Source organism: Acanthaster planci, linkage group LG02 (assembly GCF_054643075.1).
Source record: "Acanthaster planci isolate LZ-2023a linkage group LG02, COTS_SCS, whole genome shotgun sequence".
In the NCBI taxonomy this organism is placed as follows: domain Eukaryota; kingdom Metazoa; phylum Echinodermata; class Asteroidea; order Valvatida; family Acanthasteridae; genus Acanthaster; species Acanthaster planci.
Genome location: NC_141778.1, coordinates 18,815,786 through 18,835,096, shown reverse-complemented (window position 1 = coordinate 18,835,096; position 19,311 = coordinate 18,815,786). Strand labels below are relative to the sequence as shown.

Below are 19,311 nucleotides of genomic sequence, written 5' to 3'. Positions count from 1 at the left end.
AGTAAGAAAGGAAAATTATTCCCCTTTCCTTATTAAAAAAAAATGACAAGTTCATATGCACAAGTCATAAAAGGAGTGTGGCATTCCAGGTTCTATTCCAGTAGAGGCTTGTATCGAGTTAACAGATCCAATCTGAGAACAGAATGGAAACGATTAACCAAGAAGTCAAACAGAAGGCTCATTTATTTCTGTCAGGATAATTTGTCAAAGTAGGCACCTCTTTAGAAGGTACACACCCCATGTGTTCTCAATTAGGGGCCATCTACTTGGAACACAGGAGCGTGAACACTACAGTAACAGAAGACTGGATGAGCTACACATGTACTGTACATGTACCCTAATGCTCTTTATGGATAGTGTACAAACACACATTTACCATTCATTGCCTTGAAATAGGGAAAGGAGGGTCTTTGACAAGGGGAAGTAATTTGCCTTCAAATTGGAGATGACTATGGTAACAAATTAAAAGGAAGACTGACTGTTCATAACTTAGTATTACAGGGCACAGGGTGACATCAGATATTTAGGCCTAAAAATGTCCAGACATCAGCTTAGAGATCAACTGCATTACATTTTAGACAATATAACTGACTGTAAGAATTTTCATCTCATGTTCATGAACTACTTGGGTTACTTGACTGGGCAATTATCTGACAGCACTTTAGGAAGAATGACTGACAAATATATGAAGTCAACCTATGATTTTGTTCCTGCTAAGGCATAAGGATAAGATCAACAACAACGCCTGATCCTAGGACAATTTAATTCTGCTTTTGGTTTAATTATTTCCCCAGATGGGGAGTGGGCCGAATCCCGGAGGTAGTGCAATACCGGGCCAACCCGTGGCCAGGACGAGGCAAGCCCCTATTCCATGGCCCAGATCCAAAAATCAGTTTAATATACTGGCTGCTCGATGAGCAGCGTTTCAGATATTAAGCTGAAAAGAACAGATACTACACATGATCTTAGCCAAAAGGCCGAGAAGCGATACCAAATATAAATTTCAGGCTGAATCTGTTTGAAAAGACCACTCAAATCAGTGACAGTAGCTTCAATGTCAACCCCTGTTTAATGTGCATTTGATCCCTGGAAGCATCTTCAAAAAAGGCATGAAAACTGCCCAACAAAATTGTAACGTAGAGTAGTTTTTACTTTTCACGATAAATATACCTTTTTCCACAGAAAAGCAGTTTTTACTAAAATTGGGCAAAACTGAATATTCAGTGGATGAAGGTCATAACGCCTGCGCAGTACCATCCCTATGATAATAACCTCAACAAAGCAGACCTTTGAACCTCCTGTAAGCACAGCCCCTAGCTGCCTGTGCACATATAACGGGAAGCCTTTCACAACATGCAAATGTTAATCCATACTCCATCCAGCTGGTACACAGTTACTGGATGGAGTGGACCAAGTATGGGAGTTCACACTTCACAGGCCAATGTGTGCAGGCACAAGTAATCCCGGCCATGTGTGCATGTGTACATGCAGTCAGTTATGCTCATGTGACTGAAGGGACCGTTGTCAATCAATGTACCAGGTGGCAGCCTGAAGCAACACAACGAGACATAAACATTTCCACTCATTGTATGTGCAGCACCTGAAGCAGTTCATTCAATGCATGTACATGTACATGTACAATGTACATGCACTGAATGTGTTATCTCAGTGCATTAATCATCCATCTTTTCTACAAACAAGCAACAAAATGTACATGATGTACTGTGGTAGCATGCAGGGTATATGTACTTCTTTCCTTAACATCTGAAATTTTTCACTGTGATAACACTGCATAAAAGAAACCTCTTCAAATTTGAAAAATGACCAAATCAATGTGGTCTGCTGGTTCAAGCACATCTTATCACCAAAAGATGTTTACGTGATGGCAACAAAGATACCCTACATTTCAAGGCAGATCAAAATCCATCCAAAAAGTACATGCAGAGGGTTTCTGTTGCCCATTTACATGAAAAGAAATTTTTTTCCACGATTTGGTATCAGTACCTGGGCTGTACTTTCAGGGCAAGGTTAAATGAGGCAATCTGGGCCATTTTTAGCTCAGGCATGGCCTAAGCCAAGCCTCCAGAGGGTCATTGGCTGAAATGTTGCCATTCAGAGACAAACTGCATTGCACCTTCCAACAATGTGACCCCAATGAAGGTGTGCAATTACACACTGCCTTGTTTGTTTTATTAGTTTCCGGGTGGAAACACAGTCAGTCCTTATTGCTGATTGTTTGAAAAACTTTCAACTGCTGGTGGAATTCACATTGAAATTACAGTGAAATACAGTGAAACTACAACTACAATTTATTAAAATCTTAATTACAAAGCTGAAACAGAAACACAGCTCCAGAGCAGATATTAAAAAAAGAGAAAACTGAAACAGAGGGAATCAGAATTGATTCAAAACGAAACAAAAACAATCTAAGGGCTTTGCATAATTTCAAATCACAATATAATTTCAAATCCTGAATTAATGCAAAATAGAAATTGCGACCAAAACTAGAAGTACTCAAACTGTTTCACTTAGCGGTGAAATTTGAAAAGAAAAACTTTAGTATAGAGACAAGAGCACATTCGTGCTCAGCTTTCCTACCTCTTCATTGTAGTGGAAGATTCCATCTTTGTCTTTGTCTGGTCCTTTCAAGAAAAGCGTGCCCTCAAATCCATACTTGGGGATGAACACCTGCACTGCATTTTTACGCACAAAGATGATGTAGCCCTCCTCATCGAGCACCTTTTCCTTGAGGAAAATCTGGACTCAGATGGAAAGAAAATGCAACCAGTTCACAAAAGAGAATGAAATTGATCCAAGAACTTGTGAAGGCTGAATTTTTGGGAAACTACCACAAATAGAGCAAACTGGCTTGATTCAAAGTAACTGAAATTCAGTTAGTGACAGTGTCAAATGAGGCCCAGGGGCAATATATGTCGCAAAGAATTATGCAAACTATATTCACTTTTTTAAAACAAATGACTTGGGCTATATCTTCTTCATTACGGCACATTTTTTTTAAAGATAAAATTCACCTTCTGCAATTTAAATGCATACCCAGATTGGCCAGATTTCCCAGATGGAGAGTAAAATTGAAACACATGAACATTTACTGCCAACAGCAAATATTTATCACTGCCTTGTACTGATCTATGTCCCATGCATGGGGTCAATTTTTTGTACATGCGATATGTCAGTGATATTGGAGTAGTTCTATAAATTAGGGGTCAAACGTTTTTTGTATCCCTGTCAAATCTGACATATGATTTTGTAAGTGAAGATCACATTCTCTCATTTCCAAGAGTGACGAATTAATGCAAATTACCTGCCAAACAAATAGAAATAGTTGGAACCCATTTCAGTGATATTTCCATGTCAAATAACACAGGTCAAGTGTTTATAAGGGACACAAAAATGTCACACTTTTGCACCCTAAATTTATAGAATGACCCATTTCACTTTAATCAAATGTGGGGGAAGGAAAGTGGTTATTTCATCCAGACTAATACAATATGAGCAACTGCGAAACACAGGGAAGATAAACTTGACTTGTAGATAGAGTACCACTTTGGTTTCTTGTCTGCATGTGGTGTTGCTAGTGTTGTCCTTGGATAACAACTTTGTCTGGAGGGTCTAGTGTCTGTAGTAGGAAAGGCCTATGTGACTGAGGTCCTTCATGCCTACTGTCTGGCTGGGCTGGGACATAGTGATAAGAAATTCTGCAAATAGGATTAGCATACAACTGGGTCATGAGAGATTCCCTGTCCTATGTGGACATGCTGGAATAAGTGGGAGCATGCTAGGAGAGAGGAAATGAGAATCTGGCCTATGGACAAATGAGTTTACATACAGTACATTAAAAACAGAAAAAGATGACAGAATTATCAATAACTTGGGCAAAAAATAAAACAACTGCAGAACTATATGCAGTTCACAAATCAGCTGTACAACTTTACCTGAGATGTCATGGTAAGAAAAAATAATTCACAGCAAAATACAATAGAAGCATCAATTTTACTTATGCTAGGTGAGATTTATATTCACCCAATATCCGATAGGTAATGGAAGGGAGGTCTTTTAAGATCCTGAATGGGCCCATTTCCTGGTAAAAAAGTGGTGGGCATGGAGATGATGGTCCCATCTCCCACATCTAAGCCCTAATTATTACTCTACATCAAAATCCAACATGGCTGAGAAAGCCTGATTTAGGAACCCTGCTTAAAGATGTGGTTCAACGATGAAGGAAACTTTTTGCAATATGTCTTATAATAAAGAGTACATACATGTATATCCCAGCGACAAGGTCTCATATTGAAAACTGTGTATTCAATATGAGACAAGGTCTCATATTGAAAACTGTGTATTCAAAAAATCAATGCAAGAAAAAAAATAAGCAGTTTAGGGGGTCTGAGGGACTCGAGAGAAAAAAAAAACAACAGTGTTCGATTTCATTTTGCCATTTCATAAAGAGTGATGCGGTATGTGGGAGTCGGAATACCTACAACTGTTTGCTGCTGTATTTACATGTACACAATAATGAAGGGCTCCAAGCCTACATTACCAGTCTCAACGTCGGTGTATTTTAATAATCCAGAATGGGAAATAAGATTCTAAAAATTATTTTGAAATTGGTGAGATGTAAAGAATCATGTTTATTTTGTGTTTTCGGTTACGCATAAGCCTAATTTCACACAAATATCCTCCATCGTTGAACAACATCTTTAATGCAACAGAAATGCAACGGTGGATTATAACGTGAACTATACATAAAGGGTACTTTGTGTGGTTCCATACAATCTTATAATGCAACGTCTTTTTCATTTCCCAGTGGCCAAACACGAGGTTCAGCTCCTTGTTGCTATAAAAATAGATGTACATGTACTCACTTCAGATCTGTCCATCCATGAATTTCATTAAGTTTGGTTCAATGCCAGTGAAATGACTCCATAAACATTATTTGCTTTCCTGTATTTTTGGTCATGGCATATCTCTGTTTAATATTCCTAATTCAACTTTCAACATTAATATAACCACCCCATAAGGTATGTGAAGACGTGAATTGAAATTGAAATTGAAGGATTCAGGACTGTTAGGGTAAATCAACATGATAAAAATGGATTAGGCTCTCCGTGTTTGACCATGCCAAATATGGCAATAAGGGGTGCTCCAGACCAAACAAGGAAATGCTAACATTTGGCAGTGTGGTGACATGGCTTCTCCAAATTCAGTCAACAACTGAAAACGTCATCGAACGCAAATACCAACTTTGCTGCCTACCATAAAGGAACCACTTGTGCAAAGAAAAAAGCTTTGAAATTCCAGAGATAAGGAAAATCTTTAGTTTAAAGAGAAAAGGGCAAACAAGGTCAATCCCTGTGCTGGTAGTTTGGAAAGACCACAGAGTTACTGGTGACTAGTGTAAATAACACAGGCATATGCTTATCAATGCTCAGTACATGTCTCATACCCATGTGCATGACATACCCATGCGTACGTCTAATGCAGCTAAAATGTCTCCACAAATATTCAACATTCATGGCCAAGCTCTGACGTTCTAGAAGGGAGCGAATGGCAGAAGTCTTTTACTATTTGTATGTTCCAAAGCTCAAGTGTTTTGCATGAAAGATGGCACGTGTACTAGGGTAGCGGTTCCTGCTTTTTTGTGTTTCCTGTTTAAAAGAGGAAATATGTTGACAAAAACTTGACATTAAACTGAAAGAGGTAGTTCTTGCTGATTCGCAGGGGATTTAGAGCGGCATGGAGAAGTGAAAAATACTATAGTAAGCTTCCTGAAAGTCTGCCATTTGGACCATAGCTAATCTAGCAATTTTACTTTGCATGACTGGTGATGTGGGGCACGCCAAAACAACTCATTTCACAAGTTTTATGATGCTCTGTTGGAACAAAATGACAGTGAAGGTTCACTCCCCATACACAATTACACAGGAGATCTCATACTGGACTGTGCTGAATGTGGCCTTGGGGCCATGGTTTTTCCTCCAATAATAATAAGCCCCTGGACAGCAACCCAGGGCCACTCAGGGATCAAACAGCCATTTAAAGCAATTATATTCACGAAATGATCTGGCCTTCTGTTGGACTGTTCTATTTGCATTCTGAATAAATAAGTTTGTGTTTAGTGTTTACCGACACTCCTTAATCTATTAAAATACAAGAATTCTTTTTAACCTAAGACATTTTCTTTTACATATTGTATGGTGAAACGATTGGGTTGGGTAGACAAGGTCACATAACACTGCAACTGATATTGACAAGTAGATACAAGGTTAATTGATTTGTAATCCATTCATAATAAATAAATTAACACCGTTTCACCACTGCAAGGCCACAGAACATATCCACAGTCAATTAACAAACTGTATCAAGTCAGTACATGGGACAAATTGTAGCTAATAAGAACTGTGCCAATGTGTTGCATACCTTAGCCAGTCAGTAATAATCACAAAACATAGTATAATGGCAGAATCTTTTAAAAACACAAGAACGGACTAACATTGAAACATTAAACACAGGGGTCACATGAGTAGGACATGCAGGGTCACAAGGGATCCCCCCCCAAAAAAAGAAAAAGCAAAAGAAACAAACATAAACATTGGAAAGGGAAGTCACAATTTTGCTTGGAAAAATAAACTTAAAAAACCAGATGACTGCTTTGCCTCCCTCTTCCACGGAAAATCTATCTGTAGTGGTCATGGAGCTGCTGGATGATAAATATATAAAGCACAACATCCAAACTTTAGTGGACTGTAATTTTCATCTTCATGTGGTTGTAATCTAATCTCTGGGTTGACAATTGTCCAATCCAGGGCCGCTTCAGCAACGCCACAATTAGCTAGACGATCTGATGGGCTTTTGTCTTCTTTACAAACACCAAAAAATCCTGAGAAGTCTTCCACCGTAACTAGTACAGGTATGACGGGTGTTGGTTTACATATGGTGACCCTGAGGGTCTGAGAGGAGTCATACCCATTTGAATGCATGTAGCTAACTCTATCGTGGTCAATGCTACAGGTATACATGTACGTGCTGAACGGTGAAGCTCTTCACCTGTTTGCTCCACTTGAGAAATCTGGAGCAACAAGAATACATACAAAGTGACTATTCCAAGAACTTAGTCTGACCACACCACAGGTTCCCTGTGATTGGTTACTACTACTAACCATCTCGGGGAAACAAATCTATGCACACATATGGAATGCATAGCCATGGGAAATTGTTTGTGAAACAATCAGAAACAAAACGGTTGAGTGGAGGATTAAGGATTTTATTGATGTTACATGCAATTACAATTACATGTCGAGCATCGTTAATAAGAAGTCCTTTGGACTTGGCAAATTACTTTGTTATAACAGGAACCTTGTATTATCAGGAATGAAAACAATGAAAAAGAAAGGATTGGGACCTAACAATTTCCTTGTCTTACGCAGAATCTTGTATTAACAATGCTCTTTTTAACAAGGTTCAACCGTACCTGCAGAAAACTGCACATTCAATGTCGGCAGGCCGTGGTCTACTTCCATCATTTAAAATAGCATGTAACTGGGTTGCTACTCAAATGTCTCATTTGAATAAGAATACACAATTCCTGTGACAGTCTGTACAGAGTCTGGACAAGTGCGAGACCTTTTACGTGTCCTCTATTACCCTTACCCTATTCAGTGTGTGGTCATCGGTTACCAGGACTTACAACACAACAACGTGAAGCTCAAACAAGCCTGACCTGTCAGCTACTTTTGGAAATATTTATTATTGTCCAAGAAACTTTTAGACTCGGAGAGCACAATTATATGGAACATGCCTGGAACCACAAACAAAAAAAATTGGGGGACAAAAAAGATTATGGGCTGAAGTTAAACATGTCTGCACTTTGTATTTGGCCACCCAGAGTTATAAAAAGTAAGTTTTCATAACTGTACATGCAGTTTCTTTTCCCCTGTTTTACGAAGTAAGCCTACAGTATATAATTCCCAGCCTGTCTTAATAATCCTTCTCTCTAGGTCTGCACACCATTTCAGTTTCAGTTTCTGTTTTATTGTTAGAGCACAGATGGAGGGCTAGCCAGTGGCGATGCATTCGCTGCATTTGTCTGAATGCTTACAAAAAGCCAGCCACATGCACAATGTATAGCCAAAATGAGCTATTCACAAAAATGAGCAATTCACAATTTGAATAATGTCTGGTATTCTGAGGTTTTTTTCTGCACTGGCACTTTACAAGGCTTCTCTAGTATATTAAGCAATTGGAGGCAATACGAGAATGGTTGGGTGCAAAGCTTCTCTATGAAAATGATCATCATTTATTGTGAATAAGATACGGTGTGTGCATTTGTTCTTGCACCAATACACATGAATCTATGCAATAAAGATAAACCAAAGCTTGCCTTAACCTATGTGATGAAGCTCTATGCCCGTATGTGGCACATGCATCTTTTGTCTGAAAATATTCTTAAAATGAACATTGGAGCAAGTCAGTGTTTCAAAGTTTTTGTTTGAATGAAACTCAAATAAGGCCTTATTCACATTACATGCCACATGTTAAGTCACATGAGAAGGCCTGGGTTAAAAAAAAAGTTGAAAATTTTAGAGCTAGTGTTTTACCAGATCCAAAATAAAAATATCTACAGTGAAAAAATAATGCCAAGATACAATAAGGTTTAGGCACAATTCCCATTTTGAAATAGAACAAAACATGAGAAGGCTTAATTAACCTTCATCTTGCGAGAGGTCACGGTTCACAAACTTGTGGGGGTGGGGTGGAGGCGGATCTATTTTTGACAAGGCCTAGATGTAGGCAATTTATTGGCTCAGACATGAGCTGATGCATTGGTGTGTCAGGAAAGAGTGGCCTTTAGTTTGAGTAACAGGTTCCCAAAGGAACAGCTGAACATAAAAAAATGACTGCTGCTTTAACTTTGGATCATTATGCATATGGGAAAATGCAATGCAAACCTGACAAGCTCAAAATATTAATTCAGGGTGACATTGGACCTGGACTGTAATGGAAAACGTGGTTTCCTGGTTTGGGTGGTATGTCCAGAAGGTATTTGAATTGTCCCCAAATTTATCCTATTTCACATCCTCCTTCCTGGCATTAAGCCAACAAACGGGAACCAGAAACAAGGAAATGGAAGGCTGCAAATCAACAGATAAGATATCAGGAACGGCTGCGTTTCCTTTAACGGGATAACAGTGATGTGAAAGCCTACGATATAAAAACACCAGACCGGTGATTCCAATTCCGTATTTTCACTTTTGCATGAGTGTGTTTGGGAAGAGAAGCTACATGTACCAACACACTCTAATCTCTAGTCCTAGATAATTGTACACATAGATGCATCCTTCATCTTTGCTACGTGAAGCATGTACACCCTGGCAATTACAGTTGGATATGAAATAATGAAAAGAATCAACCACAGGCCAAATGCACAACATGAATATTACTTCAGCTTTTGGTTCTCTGACCTGCCACATTCAAATCACTCTCCTGGAACAAATAACTACTCAGGGTGATATTGACAAGTGTAAAAAATGCATCTCATGATATGAAATGCTGCTCTGAAATTTGCAGGCGCTCACACAGTTGCTTAAATTTGAACCCAGGATGAATATCACATCTGAACATCCCACTGGGGAGATGTCGACTTTTTTTGGTAGAATTTATATGTTAATGATTTATGCACAAAGTATGTAAATTTACACATATGGCATCGACAGAAAGGCCACAGTCCTAGGAACTTTCAAGTCCATATCCTTGGTCTGAAGACTTGCCATGTCTATTTCTTACATTCAAGGCAACAGGGCAAGATACACTGCTTGCAATAGTTATCTGTAATGAGCACTTCATGCTGAATGGATTGACTCAGACAGCTGAAAGGCTAATGTTCCAGCATTTACGGCAGAGTCAGAGTTTCTGAACCTGATTTTTTTTTCATGTAATTCATCATACTTCTGACAACCTTTTCAACAAGAAAAATGAGCCCACATACTTCTCCTCTGAAATCTCTGTACCTGGATGATCTGGAAATCTGACGCTGTTGGGGGAAAGCCATAAAATGGTGAATTTTATCAATTCTACATGAAGGAGACTGAAGAGTCAGTGCCAATGTTGGAGGAGATTGTTGGCAGTCGAAGTCTCCAATAAGGACATCAACCGCAGCCCAGGCTCAGGATTACTGTAGGATGGAAATTCTGCATATAGTCATTTATTAAAGCTAAAGCAAATCCAATTGTTGAGATAGGAAACAAAATTCCTGATGAAGCATTCCACAGTCTCACTGAACTTGAAAACTTGATTCGTCGAAAGTGCAGGAAAAGGGTGTTTTTCCTCATGGAGTCAAGAAGCTGGAGGGGTACAACAGGGGTAAGGTGTCTGAACGGAAATATTAATATCCTGAGTGGGACAAGCCCTGTCATCATGAATTGGTTTGCTGTAGGCAGTCAGACCGCTTAGGGATCTTCTCCGTGCAAAAAAGGTTAAGGAATGACATACTTTCCCCACACTGCATGCTTTGACTAGTCTTGAACTTGATTATGCAGGTGACATATCACTGAGCAGTGAGAGAAGAAGAGAGGTGGTGGTGAACTGAATCTCTGAATTACAATGGGAGTTTCACGAAATGCCATCAGGCAGGGCAGAATTGTAATGCAACATAAAAAAACTGTGCATCAATGATGTTGGGCTCCTTGGTACGGTCTGGAGACTACATTTCAGGGTTTCGCTTTGCTTGTACATCATTCAATGGGAACATGTGAGTCTGCGATGACTCACTGGATATTGAATGACAACCGAAAGTGACCTTTTTAAAAATAATGAGCTTGTTAGGTCTTCAGAGTGTCTGGTTACTGTTTTCCTCTGGTTCGTTAGCTCAACTAATTATCATATGCTGTTCCAATGTAAATAACTGAAAAAACAGTCTGCACAAAAGCCATCTCTCTCTCTCTCATCCTGTATGCATTCCATTATGCATCAAAAAGTCCATAAATGTGAATTTTACTTTTGAACATGTTTTATGCAACTTTTCAACTAACTGACATCTTATGTTTGGTTAATCTCAATGAAAAGTGCACTTTTTAAACATTTCCGATTTTCCATGCTTTTCCTGGGAATTGGGAACGATGTAGCTGTGATTTCATTAAAAGGGTGATTCTGTTAACTAAGTGGTTGTTTTTATTAAAAATATGAACCCCAAATTATTCACAGATATGAAATATTTGTGACGGAAGTTTGTCAATTGGCCCACTGTCATGATCTGCAACAGCAAATCATCCATCTGCTGTAACACTAAGATTTCTGCCGGTAACATCACACTTCTGCTCACAAATATGCAAACATGTCTTAGCACAACCACCAAAAATGCACCAAAATGCCCTTAAACTGACACAACCCCCCAAATTTTTTTAAAATCACGTTAAATAGGACACGAAGTAACACTTTCAAGAACTGCATTCGAACACTACATTTAAAGTTCACTTAGCACTGACATGTGTGTACATGTACGTCAACCATGTGTACTGGACAGAAAGACCCTGAAAAGCTCAAAACTTGTTCCTTCAAAGAACATGAAGACTGATATGTCCGAGTCAGTCACCTCTGGTCTGATCCAAACATGTCATCACATCCCTAAAAATGAGCACTGTGCAGTATGAACACAGTTCACGTACATGTACCAGTACATGTACGTGACAGTAACTGGTTACTAGATATTATCAAGCTTTCCCATTTACATCATACTTGAAAAAGAACCCCTCATTGTTGACACTTTTAAAAACATTCTGCTAATTGCAGCATTCAAGCCCAACTTACAGAGTTTCATTACAGTCTAACACACTTGACACATTTGCTGATGCATAATTTAATTCAAATCAATTCTAAAGTTTGGGTGGCATAAGAAGGCAAATAAATGCCAAGCATCCAAACGATGCCAAAAGAAAAAAATAAATAAAAAACTGATGACCAATACTTTTATAGGCGAGGGGGCCTCATGGGAAAATACAAAGACTGTTCAGAGATTACATGTATGAGGTCAAACACATATGACAATAACAGATGCCTTTGTGCAGAGGGCCCAGCATTGCAGACTGGCTGCGGCAGACGTGAGTCATGATGAGGTCATGAGAGAAATATGCACAGTGAGGACACATGGGGAGCTCTGAACAGGGAGAACATTTGTGTAAACAGTCCCAAGATGCAAGTTGGCTGTGAGGTGCTGCAGTTCGCGCTTTGTCACTCCTTGGTCATTCATTACACTCCATTAGACATTTAACATCAGCAACATTGATAATAATTTGCCATTCTCAGTTTGGGATTAAACTAAGATGGGTGTGCAAAATAAGATTGATTTTTGAAAAAATACAATAATTAAAATTTTAAAAAGCTTGTGTATGGACGAATTTCCACTGAAAACTTTAACCTTAGCTGAATACATTTCCTCTCCTACTCGTGTACATGCAGTGCAGTTAATACGATTTACTCCAAAAGTGAAAATGTGTGAGGAAACATTTCAATCTCCAGTGACTGGTAAATCTTGGATTCTTACATGAGGATTATTACTGCACTTGTCAGGTACACGTACATCATTTTACTTCTACAAATGCCTCATGTGATGTGAAAATAATTCTCTACACTCAAAAAAACTTGGGGGCTTCGAACTATAATTTAAAGAATCCTACGTGTGCAGTGACTGCAATTTTCGGCCCAAAGGTTTACACTGGGAAATTATCGCTGGCAAGAGTGTTACTTCTAAACTTTCATAAAATGATAGTTTGTGCATACTGCCTTCTCACTCGGATTCCTGCCACTCCCTGTACCAGAACTATTTACATTTCCTTGTTGGGCAGGATCTGTACTCAGCCCCATATGCATGCCTTCCTGTGTACATGTGCATGTACATGTAACGTACAGACAGAGGGATCACGCCACAGGACTTGTCTGGTCACAGTACACAGCTAGACAATACACCTGGGTTGAAGTGTATAACATCATGCATACAGGGCTTTAAAAAGAGGAAAGGAAAGGGTGTTCTATGTGAAGCACGTGTCATTTAAAAAAAAATGACCTCCACATTGTTGTAGGTTTCTAGAACTGTTCAAACAGTGAGAGTGAAAACTGAGACAGGTGAAAGGGACGTTCTGTACTTACTCCCACACACATTCCAAGCCCACAATCCAAGGCTCATGAACATTCTACCCACATCTCCAACATCTCCATATAATAACAATGTACACGTATTTGGGATACTAAAAGCATGGGGATAAATGGTAAAATGGAGGAATAACATTTCTCAAACAAAACATGGGCAATTTTAATGGCAAACCAAAATGGATTTTGCTGTTCTCTGAGCACGACTGTATAACCCTCACTTAAGAGCAAAACAAGTCATAAATTGGTTTTGAATGACTGATTTTTATGTTGGCCAGCCGATAATCTGCAAAGCAAGTATGCTGTAAATTTATAATTACATGTACATGTATACATCATGTCTGACTCTGTGGTGCATGCAAGAGGCAATGAAAACAAACACCAAATTTCAGTCAAGAGGTGGCCAACAACAAAAAAAAAAAAGCTCTGATAAAATCAGGGCTCTGAATAAATGGCCCAGCTCTAGATAGTTAGGGATTCAGGCTTAAGGTACATGTACTGTCCACCTGTGCTGAATCCCAAGGACACTTATTATCCTCTTTCGACCATGTGGCTTTGCTCCAATAGTCATGCAAAACAGTGGACGACCAGTGGGTTGTATCATTACAATCTGGCAAGCAAGAAATCTCGACATACATGTACATGTGTGTGTAGGTCTATACCGACAGATGGCCATTACATAAACCTTTATGTACACGTATGTATATGTACTCCCAACAAACGGCACAACCCCAGCTTACAGAGTAACAACAAGAGTTTTCAACAAATTATGCGGAAACAGGTGTACATTTTTAATTAAAGAAAAGCTCCCGAGATGCAAGAAACTCCAGCAATTATGTTTTCCATTCATAATTTAACTGCATAAATTTTTATGACCAAAGGTAACAATTTCTGTGGATGGATAAGGCTCCTCTTTGGTTATTAGAATCAGAGAGCACGCAAACAGTGAGCGCTCCATGAAATTTTGGCGTTACTGCAATGCTTAACAACTGAGTTAATTTCAAGAACAGACTTGGCTACATATGCAAACCAAGGTGCCACCCCAAATGGGCCTCAGGCAAAAGCTATAACCTCTACCAGCATGGCTTTCATTTTCTGTAAAACCGCAGAGGAAAGGACAGCCTTACAGGAAGTGAAATGCATGTGTACACTGTTTCAAACAAAGTCTGTTGGTGTACACATATTGTACATGTACATTGTACATGTACTTCAAAGTAAGTCTCTGATGCCCCTCTTACAGGCATGCATATGTATACATGTGTATATGTGCAACATGTGCGATTCATTGGAACCAGTCACCACCAAACGTTTCTACAGCGGAGTCCTTGAAGTTGTTAGGAAAACAAATTCACCTGTAACACTCTTCGATGCCATTTCCACAATAATGCCTTGGACAAGTGACTGACAAAATTCAATAACGTTATTCAACACAGTGCAAAAATGCATAATGGGAGAGAGACTAGGCCAAACAATATTAGACACTACAGATCAATAGTGCCTGTATCAGGAGATGTACATGTATTTGTGTAATGTCTACTTTAAAAAAAATGTTGACCTGGGTTTAGTACTTATGCTGGTAGGAAAAAAGTGAGCGGGTGGATGACTAACGAATGGGTGGGTGATTTCTTATGGGGGATGAATTAACGTATGAGATATGTGTATGGACATGTACCACTTTATATCACAAACCTGTGCTTTAAACACCTGTAAAGGTAAATGAGAAACACATTTTGAGAAAATGTAAATATGATATCACATTGGAGGCACTCTACAAAAAGATTCTGTATACACAATTAATTATAAACTGCAAGTCTCAAAATATGGAGGGCCTGACGTTTCAATCTTAGCAGAATCATTCTCAAAGGCAAAAAAACTGCAAATCCTCAGAAGTGAAGAATTTAGGTTTGATATTAAACAGAAGATGCAAAACATCTAAATATGATTCTACAAACTTCTTGGGGATAGGATCATCCTTGCTATGTTCATCTCTACGTAGATGTGACATTTTGTGAGGGTATTACTGTGCATCAGAAGTAGGCTTAACGTCTCTGAGCAGCAAAACAGAAAATTTGCCAGAGGATCAGAGAGATGTGCTTGGCAAAACTCAGCCCGGAGCATTTCACGCCAATAATTTACAGGTACGTCAAATGACAGGTTGGGCTGAAGACCCTCTATTTGCTATGCCAATTTAATCCACGTTTAACTGATTTCTGTAGCTCCATGAAGTCAGCCTGTTATCATCTAGGCCCTTTAAGCGTGATTGAGTGGATCATAATAAGATTTCCAGCAAGAATCTCAATCATTCATCATTACTTTCAACAGTCCCACTCATTCACACGTTAATCTGCGATTTACTGGGGACAAAAACCCACATCACTGCCCTGACCGAATGAATTAGCACGTTTACAGCATTTCACAACATCCTGGATTCAAAACAAAACAAGGAAAAGCTGTTTAAATAAGCATTTGTCTTCCTCGTTCTGTTTTCTATGTTTGCTCAAATTCTAACATTCAATTTCGGAGTTTACCAGATGAAATCAACCGCTACAACAAATGCAAAGAAATTCAATTCATGATACTTCTCATAATGAGCATGCACAATGTGAGCTTTTAGTACAGAATCTCCTTTACGCTGAATTGGTGTTGTACATGTGCATAGTACGGAAGCAGTTAAGTGAAAAGGGTTGCAAAAGACCATTACACCGCCACTCAGCATGGATTCCCTGCACAGCTGCTTTCCAACTGCACCAGACAGTCCTTGGAATGTCAAAAGAACAACAGTCTCCACCCACGAACAATATCCACGACTCCTATCAGCTGCAGAATAAATATGGGCTTGGTGTTGAGTTTGATGGCTTACACTGACAGTTCTAATTTATTGCTGCTCTAACAATGCTGTCATGTTTTGAGTTCATAAATGCACATGAAAACACATAAAGCCAGTGAACTGGCTGGTTGAGCAGAATTGAGCAAATGACATGAAGGCTAAAAAGGGAACTGGCACACGTAGGTGTTGTCAATATCTCAATTCTATTGTTCACACAGACATGGGCTGTATTAACCCCTAACCCCCTAGGGTGTATGTAAAATCATATTGAAATCGGAGGATTTGGGACTGTTAGGGCTATGAACATACTTTCCATTTAAGGTTTGCAGTAGCAGGTACAATGTCTAGAGCCAACATGTACGTTTGTCTGTTCTGCACATCTTTGATCTTTTTTGATTGCCAAGTTTGAAGCACTCACAGAATTCTTCTATGAACATGCAAGCTGCAACCAACAAAGGACACTCTGTCCCATGCTTTGCCAATGTTTACAATTTTATGACAGGCGGGGCAATTTATGACAGGGAAAATAAGCCTTGCCTATTAATACCACACCAACTCCTGCTGGACTTGCACCTGGTCCCGATACCAGGTTTTATCTCTGCTTGTTGTAGAGTGGGACGTGGGTCTCATAAATGTAAATGTACATCAGACAAGTGGCGCAAGATATCCTAGCAATAACCAGAGTATTTGTTGTCCAGGAAATTGTTTTTAATCCAGGGTTTGGTCTGTATATCATCTTCATCACAGCTGACAAAAAAGGCTCACAAATACCGGTAGTTCCTTTTTGCACTGACAGGTGTGGATCAAAAAGAAACTGTCCACTGAAACTAGGTGCAGGCATGTTGTCAGACAGTTACAATTTATAATGTACCTCTGAATACGGTCATGAGGGTTCACAGAATAAAAACAGTTTATCATAATGAACAGGAAAGGTCACACCCACAGTGTAGTACCTGTTTATTGCAAATGTAATAATATAGACCAAAGTCTTTCCCCGGGATGTTGGCTACACTGGGTATTTGCCACTGTGAATCAAACAATAGGGCCTACATGTACATATGTATGAATGGTACATAATCTATGTGAACAGCATAATCCTGTACAAAATCCAATATCATGAAACTTTGAACATCAGTGGTTGTTGGTTTCACCATATGTGTAGGCGTATGCTAATGCAACCCAAGAACTAAGGTATGTTTTAAGGAACTGACACATATCCTGATAATCCATCTCTGCCAACTCACAAAACATAATATTTCAAAATTCACCAAATTATGTGAAATTAAGAGAAAGCTACTTGTATGCCACTGCTGATGTGCAATTTGAGACAAAAGGAACTTGTGACACAAACATACAAAGGGGATGTGGCTTCTACATGTACATGTGCATGTTACATGTACCCCGAACTCAACTGTGGTCAAGCATGGGTCAAGCATAATTCAAGCATGGAGGAATTTTTGGTCCGAGTCGAGTACTTTGTGCATTGGCCACACCCATGAGAGTTACTGTCTATCAACCCAGATTTCCTTTCCATAAAAATTCCAACTGCACTTGCTATGCAGCATCCCCATTCACCTTAAATCCTGAATTTACATGTACTTCTACTCAATCACCAAGTGTGGCCTCCAAACCCTACCACCAGTTCAACCTACATTCATGATTTATGTTAATGCATGTGGGTCTATGCACTGTAGATGTAAATGAAACTCCCTATACCCCATCACTGAAATATATCTTTGACATACTAGACTCTTGGCAGAGTATTTCATAATCATAATATACATGTACACTCTTCAGCTGAAACTTTGACTTCCTCTGCCCTTGTGAAGAGCTATCATTGATGGGGCTCTGTGGAACAGTACACCAGGTCAACTCTGCCAAAAGTCAAAGTTCATTTGACAATGCATACTTCCTCGATGAGTTGGGCAATGATTGTGTGGCTCCACCATTACCAAGGCACCAGGAAATGAAGTAAAATAAAAACTATTTGCCGGAACTACTTTACTCCCCCATCCCCACCAATCAAAAGTAGACAGGTGTGGGTGTGTACAGCAGCCCTAGAAATTGTTGGTGACTTTAATGGCACTATTTTGTATTCCAATTCCTGAAACACAATTAATTTAAGTAAACAGCATGGAACATTGAGGAAAAGGCGTTATTTTGCACTTTCAGCTTACATTCCTAACAACACTTATGGATTAAACTGAAAAAAAAAATCAGGTTCACTTTTCTTTCACTTCCTTTGGCTCGGATGCAACTTTTTAAAACTTAGAATGCATTTGCCGGAACTACTTTTCCAATAAGCAACTTCATGACATCAAACCAATTATCTTTTCCATTATTAATGTGCAAAATACACAGCATCAGTTTCTTCCCGAAGATTTCATGAAAGCTACAAATTGGATTATTTGTTTTAATGAAATCCTTGCTAGTGTGCATAGAAAACCATTCTGGATTTAATGTCGGAATTCAGTTTAACCGTATGCAGATCATCAATTTAAAAAAAATAGAATTTAAGCATTCTGAAAATAACCTGCAAAGTGGTGATTTGAAAAGTGTAATGCTTTGCAAATTTTTAAAATGCATGTCACAAGAAAAAAAAAGGCTGCACACATGCATGAGATAAATCTATGTACATACATGTACAGCCGACACAAGCACATAGATGTACAGATATGTACAATATACGTATGCTGTACATGATATTAAAGTTGATTCAATTATACATGGAATATCCACTTTCTGGAGCCATACATATGCAACTTTACCTCCAGCAGGAATAAATTTGACCTCAGGCATCTTACACTTTTTGCCCTTTCAACGCAGAATGTCATTAAGTTCTTATTTACATGTGTACTTCAATTACTGGAGGGTCAAACCCAACACATTGCATATTTGACATGTTGAGATTAAGATGATTTAATTGGCATAAGTATTGTGAATGGACATACATGCGGTAGGTACACTATTTCTTTTGTTTGGTTTGGTTTTTTTGTTTAGCACACATGAGGGTCAAACCCTACACACTACAAACCTGTATGTGACACACTGAGATTACGATAATCTATTCAGCATTTACATGCAAGCATTGCACAGAGACATACATGTAAAGTGTAGAATTTGTTTATTTTGATATTTTCATTTCTATTTGCAGTTGCATACATGTAGAATTAATGACATACAATCACTTATTTATTTGTATCATATTAATACAAATAATTCGGGTACATGTTTGACGTTTTGGAGGAGAAACTGCGAATAGTCAGATGACTCATGAGTTTTAAATACTATGACTAGCTGAGAAGTCACAATTTCTTTCAATAGCCTTT

At 38.8% G+C, this 19,311-nt stretch overlaps 1 protein-coding gene and 1 non-coding gene across 4 annotated transcripts in view; both read right to left on the bottom strand.

Annotated features, from left to right (window-relative positions):
• dis3 (DIS3 homolog, exosome endoribonuclease and 3'-5' exoribonuclease) overlaps nucleotides 1-19,311 on the bottom strand; it is a 40,683-nt gene that overhangs the window by 6,271 nt on the left and 15,101 nt on the right. For 2 of the 3 annotated variants that reach the window (XM_022235829.2, XM_087133794.1), the window contains exon 20: nucleotides 2,599-2,757. In XM_022235829.2, the coding sequence (XP_022091521.2) occupies nucleotides 2,599-2,757 (159 nt within the window). Of the gene's footprint in view, nucleotides 1-2,598; nucleotides 2,758-19,311 lie in introns of those variants that run through there. The other variant, XR_015424573.1, reaches the window with a different exon arrangement.
• On the bottom strand, nucleotides 797-989 carry LOC147799986 (U2 spliceosomal RNA). The gene has a single exon (XR_015424613.1). It is a non-coding gene; the product is annotated as a U2 spliceosomal RNA (small nuclear RNA).